Genomic DNA, 11028 nt, shown 5'->3' on the forward strand with positions numbered 1-11028 from the left:
TTCTGACATTTTGCCATTCGAAAGAGGATCCTCATTGCCAAACCATTTCCTCGCCAGCAATCACTTCCACTCAGTGGGGGCATCCAAGAATAAACAAGGCAACTATGGGGCGCAGCGCTCATCAGGCCGAGGGAGCCGCCGTTTGTCCACAGACAGCTTTCCGGGTCATGTGGCCAGCATGACTAAACCGCATCTGGCGCAACGGGACACCGTGATGGAAACCAGAGTGCACGGAAACACCGTTTACCTTCCCGCCACAGCAGGACCTATTTATCTCCCTACACTGGTGTGCTTTTGAAGTGCTAGCTTGGCAGGAGCTGGGACAGAGCAATGGGAGCTCAACACCGTCGCGAGATGACTGTCACACCCCATAATCGCCTTTGGCTGGACTTAACCGTCCCGGGGTCCTTTATCTTTTTATATTATCAGGAATAAGCATTTTTGAGTTTTGCAGAATCAGTTCCATGGGTGCCATGAGAAGTTGTGTGCTCACACAATCGTGAAATACCTATTGTACAGGGGAAAGAAGACATGTATCACTAATATGCACACTTACAGATTAATACACACTCTTCCTCTTTTAAACAGAGTGGACAGTCCACCTTGTAGCCTCATGGACCATTGGCATAGGAAATTGGGCTCAGTGGACATGTGCCAAGGACTCTGCATCTTCTGGACCCAATTCCTTCCCCTCCCAGTTCAAAAAGCATTAGACCATTGGCTTCTCTTCAGCTCCCCCCCCCCCCAAAAAGCAAGATGCCAACACCTAGGCCCATATTACAAAGCACACTACACAAGCATTTATATGATTCCGAATTAATGGCACTAAAAACAAACCTAAAGAAGCGATACAGAGGCATATGTATTAACATAATATATATTAGATACATACACAGAGAGAGTGCAAGTCGCTCCTTAAATCCCGTTTGCGAGTATTCTAATCAAGATAATGCAATTCATTTTAGTCAGCATCAGCTTTATCTGCTGAGATGCATAACTTTGATGAAAATTAATTAGTTCAGTGCTGCAGATGGATTTCTTAATAGAACTCGGGAAGACTGAGCCAAAACATGTCAAACACTCACTAAGCATATTGCAAAAATGTTGGGGACTTATTACGACAGATTTGGGGGTGGCAGAAGAGACAGGGGGAAAAGTGGGGTGCTGGACAGTTCTCTGGGCATAATTTAATGGCCATCAACTTTTACACTTATGTTTTTTCTCCAATTTGCTACTCAAATGGATTTTGCAAAATATTATAATTTATAACCTGATCCTTTCCAGGGTTATTAAAAACAAACAAAAACCAATTACCCGCACAGAGTCCAATTTCAGTGGGGTTTAACCCCAAGGAGACACAATCAAGATTGCAGACTTAGGGTACAAGCCTGCTCCCATTTACCTGGGAAGAAGACCTATGGCAGGTAATGGGGATTTCCTTCTGAGTAAACCAGGTGCAGAGGATTGTGCATTGAAGTCACAATCCTGCGCACCCTTACCTGAGAGTTAAGAAACATTTAATCCAACAGGGCTTGGAAGTCAAAGTAGACATGCCCAGGATTGCAATCTCACTCTGCTAACACAACACAATAACCCTTTTTTTTAAGAAGGGAAAAGGAGAAGTGAATCTAATTGTGAGGTTTACACTTGCTTTCCCAGCCACTCAGTGTCTGCCTTGCCAGGATCAATATTGCCAGGCCAACAGGTCACCTGCCGAGTACCTGTAGTCCTGTCCATCACAGAAAACGAGGAAAGATAAATTCCTCTGCAAATTCAATATCAGACACGAGGTGAAACTAGGAGGCACAGGAACAGTGGCCTCACCCAACTGCGTTGAGGCAAGGTAGCCCATTTCTCAGTTAAAGAATGGTGCGCCTTCAACTTACAAAGCACAAGCCAAAAGGAACTAAAAATTGCTGGGATGGATGCCCAAATCATCTCTCACTCCACTCACAACAGCAAGATTTGTGTGGAATCTCAGGGCAGGTGTAATGGCTCTACTGCTGAATAGCTCAGTTGATACAGCAGGAGACTCTGGCAAATATGTTTATTCGGCTTTACGCCCATCATGAAACACAACAAAACAAACAAATCAAATAAAACAGCGGACTCGTACAAGCCACAAATAATATAACACAATTCACAGCTCACAAGGACAAATATTAACAATTCCAAAAAGAAAAGTTTATCGTGAAGATTAAAATCTAGGCACTACGCTAAAATCAATATCTGGTGTCATTTCAGAAAATTCTCATAACTATCAATAATCAGCTAACATTCCATTCCGTCTCTTGTACGAGAGTTTAGCTGTTAGGAATTTAGTAGAGTAATATAAGGATCCACATCTTGAAGAACCCAGGCAAGCTGTAGGTCAACTGGTTTGTCAGCCATATGCTGGATTATGGAGTTTAGTATACTAGCACGAGCCGAACTGTACATAGGGCAGATAAACATAACATGGTGTAGAGATTCAGTTGATTTAATTTCACAAGCACACATTGAAGAGACTTGGCCCTTAGTAAATCTGGCAGGGGAGACACCTTGATCAGGGCCCTGGGTCCGAGCCCCACATTGGGCAAAATATCCCTGCATAGCAGTGATAACCCTCAAAAATCCCAGCTCCGCAAGTCTACGATCTCTGGCCCCTGGTATACATTGCCTCTGCCCACAGAGGTTCCACGCAGCTGTTTGCAAGCCCTAAGGAACCAGCCATGAAGAGGCTAATGCAGCAGGAATTTATGCTACGTCTTCTTTCCAAAAAGCTCTCAACATTTAGATCAAGGGATAGGAGGGCAGATGTTTCTGGACTCTGAATCCTAACACCCCCAGGCAACATGGCCAATGGCCTTGGGAGTTGTGGTCCAAGAACATCTGTAGGGTCAGAGGTTCCTATTCTCCAGCCGAAATCGAAGGAAAGGGCTAAGATTTTTTTTGAGGCTATTTCAGGAAACTCTTTGGAGCTGTCACATTCTCTCTCGGAAGCAAGCCGCCTTTTTCTCCCCCTCAAGGTAAAGAGAGTTAACAGAGGACAATCTCCTACAACTATCACATGTATCAGAATAGATATAATGTGCTTATAAAGAGATATTGCCAGGATTCTGTAAGTCATGCTTCCCCCAGGATGTGGCCTTGTCAGATTTCATAAACTATATGTGCAGAGCCAAGCATGGACGGGACTTGAATAGGGGGAGGGGGAGTGGGGGGGAGAGAGAGAGACAGGGAAGAGACAGGATTCTGCACAGTAATGGCAAAATTCTATAAATCCACACTGAATCTATGCCTTGGAGTGATTTCTAGGGGTGCCAACAGATGCTTCACACAGGTGCCGCCTTTCCAAAGTAAATGTTATTCATGGCATTTTGCAAAAGTAATCACAGCCGCCTTTTCTAAAATACCGCAAGTCAACATCCCTAGGCTGCCTTAAAAAAACCTCACAGAGGACCCTGCTCTACCTCAGACAAAGCTGGGCATTTTTTGGTGCCTAAAAAGAGGAAGTGGAACCCTTGCATCTTCTCCCAGGTTTAAATGACAGCAGAAAGTCCTGCGCTGACATTCCCTGTTGCTGGGACCTGCGGCATCCCTTAGTCAAGGCGAATGAGCATGGGACCGAGACCTCCAAGAGCCAAGCCTTTTAAGCAGAGCGTGCTTTTAAACATAAATGAACCAAAGGGAGCTTGACAACATACCCAAACTTCTAGACTTAAAGGAATGGAAGCATTAGACTAAGCTCAGGTGGCAAAATCAGAGTGGCAGATCATATTCCAAACAAAGAAATTCCTGAAAGCCTACAGGCATTTAAACCTCATTCTCTCAATCGCTCACCTCCTTCAAGAGACCCATTTACTGGCCACCACCAGGATGATATTCCCATGACCTCTAAATGCACATTATACACACAGCCAACAGAATTGGCCCTCGTGGAGGAATCAGGTGCACTGCCAGTACAGATGTTCCTTATTTGGCTGCTCTTGCAGCAGCCCGTAATGCTCATTCTTCTAGTGCTAATCAAGCTTTCAAACTTTTCCATTTTATGACTTACAAATTGACAATGGTTGCAGTCTTGCAACTTGTATCGCCGACCTGAGTCTCCCTAGCCATCCCTGACACAACCTGATTTTGGAAGTGACATCTAAATAAAAAGAGTAAGCCTCCACATTTGTTTCTCACGTGGAAATCAAGCTGCTTTTACTTAGGGATCTTAGCTCTGCAAGCACAAACGTGGTCAGCATTTAAAGTTAACTAATGAGTTTCGAACAGGCTCATTATCACTACAACCCTACAGTGGCCATTTCTGCAAAGCTGTTGTCTCAACAGCATCTACATGCAAAAAGTTACATTCACAACTTGCAAATTATATTGGAGAAGACAGACACTAGGAATAGGAGCTTGGATGCAGAAGTAGCTCAGTTTATACCTGCCATTATTGACACACCTGGGTAAGTGTTATGAACTGCAATGAGCCTCTCTTTAGGTCTGGAGAAAGGGGTTCTGTACAACTCAAAAGCTTGTAAATCTACTCTACCACTTGAAGAACCAACAGAAGGTACCACCCATATTACTCTGCAATTTATATTTCTTATCTAGTTTGGTATTCATCCTATGGACTTAAACGTACCAAAATAGGAGCGGGGGTGTTATGGGAAAGACATGGAACAGAAAAACCACAGGCAACAAACCACAGGAAACATTTACACCGCTGGAAACAGCTGTCAACATGGAAATATGCAAAAGGTTTTGGAGCTGGACGCACCTCAACGTTCCCTGGTTTCACAGCTGTTTTGTGCAAGAAAAATAAAGGTGGAGGCTGAGCATCAATCCAGTATATAAATTAACCGAATCAGATCTGCAGCTGCATAACTAACTCACAGCCATCTAAATAAATGTTCACGCCCACACGTTTTAGCAAGTCATCAGATTTCTTTGAACTTTGTTCTAGGCATTATCCATCAAGGTTAAAAAGAAAATCGACACCACGCAGAAGCCTTTTGTGCAAGCAGAACTATATGGGAGCTAAGCCACAATGAACTTTGTTCAATTTCTACCCAGGATGGGTCACAGCGACTAGGATACCACAGGTCACTCTACCTTCAGCTGCAGTTGAACCAAGGAAGCTTACAAGACGAAGCTGTGACCTGGCACACTTTTACCCCTGGAGGAAGCCCCAAAGAAATCAGGACGATGTCCCCTTGAACGCTTCTTGCACATTCAGAAGCAAACCCTGGAGAATTCAGCAAAATGTACGATGATGCAACCTTAGGCATGCTTACTCTGCAATAAAATCAACAATTTTCAGCAGGGCTTCCTCCCAGGAAAGCGCACACAGGATCGCAATCTTGTTCCCAAGTATGCACAGGCTTTCATCCGTCGGGGTGCAATTCTCAAGTTATTTAAATGCCTCCACCCAACTCAAGGGGGGCAAATAAACCTGCTAGGCCCACGCCTCCTATTTCAGAAACCTCCCACACTTAAAAAGATTTCCATTTATCCTGCTTGTAGTTTTTAACATTGTTTCAAATCAGGGGAATTCTGTAGGAGAAAAGAAGCAGGCCCAAACTGTGGGGTTGCACAGAGCCATTAAGCTGCCACCTTTTAAGGTGCCAAGAAGGAAAAGAGACAACAAGAGCGGCCACTTACTTTTCATATTCCGCGTTGTCCCTATCGCACCGTGAGTCCTTGTGCTTCTGCCAGTCTTTGCCGTGCTTGCAGGTGGTCAAGAGGACAACATCCTCCCCATTATGGACATGATATAAGGCATTCCTGGTGTCGGACCCTATCCCAGTCAGGTACCTTTTCCCCTTGAACACCAACACGTACTTCCTGAGAGGAGGGATGGTGTTAAACCTCAGGAAGCCCTTCTCCCCTCCTGTCCTCGGGTGATCCTTGGAAAAGAGCGGGATAGAGACGTCAAACTTCGGGCGGAAGTTTTCCGTGCTGCTGCTAGCTTTGGCCAACATGGCCTGGCCAATGTCGAAGCCCAAGTCCTCGGTGTAGTCGGGCCACGTGCCGGAATATAAATTAAAAACTAAGTGGTTCCTACCATTGTTCCACAAGTGGAGGTTCTGGACTTTGGACCGAAGGTTGTGCACGTACTGGGGGGATAGCTGGTCCCTGTCTAAGGTATCCAGGCTGAGGACGAACAGGCAAGCTTGGCTGGGGTCGGAAGTATAAAACCGGGAGCCTTCGATGGCAGCGAGGATGTTCTGGTAACTCTCGGCGATCTTCTCCCCTTTCTGCTGAGGGTAGACGTACACCTTGAAGCCGTTCTTCTTGCAGAGGGCGAAGTCGAAGCAGGACTCCATGCGACACTTCTTGCCCTTGTAGACGCTGGCGCTGGCGTCGCGCTTCTGCCGCGGGGAAGTGTGCACGTTGTACTCCTCGTTCTCCAGCTGCTCCCAAGGGACGAAGGGGCGCAGGGCGTCTGGGAATCGGGGCCAGTAGTGCTCGGGGCCGCTGTGCTGCAAGCCATTCCTGCTACTGTGAGCCTCCCGTCTGCTTTGGCTCCTGGATGCTCTGAACTGCAAGCCTCCGAAGTAGAACAGCAGGACGACGAAAGTGCCAGCGGAGAGCAGGATGAAGTAGCGTTTTTTGGCCTGCATGTGTCCTATCTGGGTCGAGAGGATTGTAAATAAACACAAAGATCGCCCAAGTTTGCCAGTCGACACTTTCAGCTTGAGTCCGCCATCTTCCCGCCTGCAAAGACTTTAAACTCTCTTCTCCCACCTCCTCTTTATTCCTTTCCCAAAGCCTCGGACTGATGCAGCGCATGTGGGCGATTTCTTTAACTTTCTCCCCTCCGGTCTTTCATCTTTGGCTCGCACAATAGAGATTGGGGAGGGAGGGGGGGAAGGGAGAGAGAGAGAAGGGAAAGGGATAGAGAAGGGGGAAGACAGAGAGGAGGAGAAGGAGAGAGGGACTGAGAGAAGCAGGGGCAGGCAAAGAATAATCACGCCCAGCCCGGCTTTGGAGGGGAGGAAAGGAGGGGGGGGCGCTAGGAATTCTCTTGCAAGGAGGAGAGAGGGAGAAGGCACCCGCTCCAGCAAAATGAAACCACCGAATCCAGGTTCCCCCCTTTCGCCCTAAAATCTGCTGTTACAAGATTGAGAAATTTGTCCCGCCCTCTCGCTCTCTCTTCCTCTCTCTCTCACACACACATAGGGAGCCGGTGCTTGCGGATGATCAAGGTGCAAGAGCTGCAGCAGCAACTTCAACTCACACACAACATTCCTTTGATGTCTTTTCCTAACACACAAAATAGGAAAGGGAAGCGCTGGGGGAGGGGTGGAGGAGAGAGAGAGAGAGAGAGGAGAGACAGACGGACGGACAGACACACAAACACACCCCGAGTCGCCCGGCTTCTCAGAGCAAGTCGGTATATCACCAGCAGCCTGTGCAAGCAGCCGGCTCCGGTTCGCGGCGTAGCACCATCCAAGGCTCACATCTTCCAGCCCGAGCGCCGTAACCTGACGAATCCCTGCATTTCTCTCGCCTTCTTTTCTTGCAGCGTCTCCGCGGGGAGGAGGAGAAGGAAGGAGAGGGGAGTCTCTCTTCCAGGCTTCTCTGCGATCTCCGTGCGGATGGCCCCCAACCAGAGAAAAGACCCGCCGCCGCCTCTTCTTCTTCTTCTGCTGCTGCTGTTTCTTCTCCTCCTTCTCCTCCTTCCTTTGCCTTCGCGGCCGCCTCCTCCGCCTCCTCCTCCTAGCCCCCGCCCCTCTCAACCATTCATTTCAGCGAGCGGCGATGGCACAGGAGCGCGCCCCCCCTCCGGGAGGGAAAGGGGTGGGCTGGGTGGGAGGGAGGGAGGCTGATCGCCGCCTCCCCCGCCTCTTCGAACGTTGCCGACCGCGGAGTTCCGACCGTCGAACGTTACCCGGTTCTGAATGTTACACTTGCAACATTCCATTCCCCGACACCACGGCGCTGACCTCATCCATCCACGCAGCCCGCTCGCCGATTGGCTGGGCGTCACGTCCGGAGGGGGAGGTGCTTCCGCTGCACCCATTCATAACCCCCCTCGAGCCGGAGAATAGAGCTTTGCGGTAGATCCAATGCCGTGGAAGATTCTCTTCCTCCTTCCCGCCCCCTCTAACCCATCCCCTCTCGGAAGGTGCGTGCCCGGTGGCTTGCTTGGTGGATGCGTGGGGTGAATGCTCGAGGGGATACCGGCTGCGAGAGGAAACGGCCTGCCCTTCCTCCTCCTCCTGCCCCCTCCTCCAATCCTGCAACCATAAAAGAGACACTGGTTTAAGGGGAGGAGGACCCTAAGCGTGGATGGAGGGGGGACACGCACGCACACCCACCCAAGTCTGTGGGAATTAGGCACCCACAACACCCCCACACACACACCTCCACCACCACCCCAAACTCCACCCCGGCCCCAGTGCAGGTAGCGACAAGAAGCGGTTGCCTAGGGCACCGCCAACGTGTTTAGCGATTGTTGAGGGTGGGAGTGCCCGGGAAGAGGGAAAGACTCGCTCCGGTTCGCCTTCGGGGCAGCGGAGATCCCAGCAGAGTCAGCAAGAGGGGGAGGGGGAGGAAGAAGGGCGTAGCAGCTAGAAACAATTGCTGCGAGACGGCGGCGCTCCGGGGATGAGTTGCTGGCCCGCGTTTCCTTGCAGGTCGTGTCTCGTAGGGCCGCGCCGAAGCCTGCCATCAACCCTCGGCGGCGCTTGCTCCCGAGCAAAAACCGTGCACGGAACCGTTAAGTCAGCACCGGCAGCCCGATGCTACCTATGTACAGCCCAGTGCAAGCCTGCTAAACGGGTCTACTCGGAAGTAAGCCCCCTCCCAGCGAGGTGAGCGGTGGCCGTTGAAATCGCACTGGGTGGCCAATGTGGTTTGCTCTCAGATAAAGCGTGTGCAGAAGGCCCAGGTAGCAATTTTAAGGGTAGCGATTTAGGAGTCGGACCCACACTGAGTTCGGCGGATTTACTTCTGAGTAAGCACGCACAAGTTGGGGCTGCCGTTAAAATAAGGGAGTCAGATCTGTCGAACCCAAGCGAACCTCTTCATGGAGGGTCGAGATAAATAAAATAAAAAAAGGAAAAACTGGCTTTTGGAGGAGATTGAGGAAAAGGAGCAAGTTCGCTCCTCTTTCCTTCTTCGACAGGGAGACAAGTTTATACGTGCGCCCTCTACTGCGCGGACTCCCGTATCAGCGTATGGTACATCCCAGCGAGAGCAAAGATTGCGTAGCCTTTTGGCACATTGAGCTGCAAGGCAGTTTTGTCAAGTGAGTGTGGGCTGGAGGGTTCTCCCGAAGCACAAATTCTCCCGCAAGTATCAAATGAGCTCCGTCTGGGAAGTTCTATAGAGACTTGCCAGAACTGCAAAGCGAAAGTGTAGACCTGATCCCATGCATGCTTACCCTGAAGGAACGGCCACTGAATTCAGTTGGATTTGCTCCCAAGTAAATGAAATTTTAATGGATAGAAAGTCCAAACTGAGACAAGAAGGATACAATTCTGATGCATCAGGATAGGTGGGTGGATAATGCATACATAGATTTATAAGCTGTCGCTAGCCTCCAAAGGCGACTTCTGTACAATCACAGAACAGAACACAAACTTTTTAATAATAATAATGCAATTCTAATACATAGTGTGTGTGTGCAACATAAGCCATAAAACCAGCTATACATGATCATAACTGACTCACACCAGTGTAATAAAATCAATGTAGAACCACCTTAACCTTTTACAGGACCACCAGCCAGAAAGCTTCTGAAATTCAGTATTGTGATCTCCATCCAATAGGTTAGAAGGCTTTCAAATGAGGATCACACCAGCCTTGCAAACAAGACAACAAAAGTTACTAGTCTGAAATACTAGTTTTAGTTCAGCCCCCGCTGTTTGCCCAGTCGAATCCTAGAGTGGTTTACACATTCAGAAAATCACAATACTTCATAAAATACAGCAATAATTATACTAGGCTGTTGGGGGCCAGCAGAGATGGGAGACAGCTGCATTCGAAGACCATGCTTTCAGTGTTCAATGGAGTTACATCACATGACATCTAGGCATGTGGCAAAATTCATTACTTCATACCAACCTTCTTCTGCCGTGAGGTCAGCTGCATAGAGAGTCTCCTCCAGGTCCCACTGCTAACTTAGTTACTATCTGCTTAACCTAAGGAGAGGATCTTCTCAGTGGTGACCCCGCATTTACAGAACAGAATTCCTTCCTCAGAGACACCTGCCTGGCACCTGTTTTGGTATCTTTTTGGCGCTATGTAAATACTTTTACTTTTTTTGTCCTTCCAGGATTTCTCAGTGTTTGAGTTGTAATCTTCTGGTTTTCACTACGATTGTGTTTGACTCTGTGTTGATTTTATTGCTATTTTATTTGGGAGGAAACTGCCCCGCAGTCTGCCGGGGGGCAAAGTGCATTGTACAAATATATATGTGAAACAAATCTAATACAAGCAGGCTGACAAGTAGAATCCTGGGCAAATTATATCCAAAGCCTCGCTTGGCTTGGCTTGGCTTAACAGACCAATACATGTCTTACACAGAGTCCTATGTTGAAACGCAATTACCGGTAATATTTGTCCATATCTGATGTACAAATCCCTAATTTGTACGTTCATAAAATGCAAAAACCTTCTACCCTGCCATTTGGTTGACCAATGAACTGAACTGATAAGGAGTGTGTGGGGAAACAGAACCTGGGGGAAGAGGAAATGGTTTTTATTACCGGTATGAATTGACGCTGGAGGGCAGGTGTCTCAGCAGATGATCCTGCAATCTTGAACTCAAATTAAGTAATGGTTGTGTCAAGCAACATTCAAGGCACCTGCGTCCAAGGTCTCTACTTGGCGGACGGGGAACAGAGAAGAAAAAGATGCAGCCGCCTTGAAACATATAACAAGCTAGCTGGAAAACAAGAGTAGAGGTCGTCCAAATTGCTTCACATACATCAGTCTGCAGAGTTGCCACTACCTCGGTTAGCTGGCCCTGCTCTTCCACCTTTATCACAGCACTTCGGCATGAAGAAGTGATGTGTTTGCAGGCACAAGGATAACAGAATGCGT

General features: G+C 48.2%; 1 protein-coding gene across 1 annotated transcript in view; it reads right to left on the reverse strand.

Annotated features, from left to right (window-relative positions):
- EXT1 (exostosin glycosyltransferase 1) overlaps positions 1–7935 on the reverse strand; it is a 260361-nt gene extending 252426 nt beyond the window's left edge. The window contains exon 1 of the mRNA XM_035124490.3: positions 5635–7935. Within this exon, the coding sequence (XP_034980381.1) occupies positions 5635–6596 (962 nt within the window). The 5' untranslated portion in view covers positions 6597–7935. The remainder of the gene's footprint in view (positions 1–5634) is intronic.
- Positions 7936–11028: the final 3093 nt, after the last annotated feature.

The sequence above is a fragment of the Zootoca vivipara genome, chromosome 8 (assembly GCF_965207765.1).
Source record: "Zootoca vivipara chromosome 8, rZooViv2.hap1.1, whole genome shotgun sequence".
NCBI classification, from domain to species: domain Eukaryota; kingdom Metazoa; phylum Chordata; class Lepidosauria; order Squamata; family Lacertidae; genus Zootoca; species Zootoca vivipara.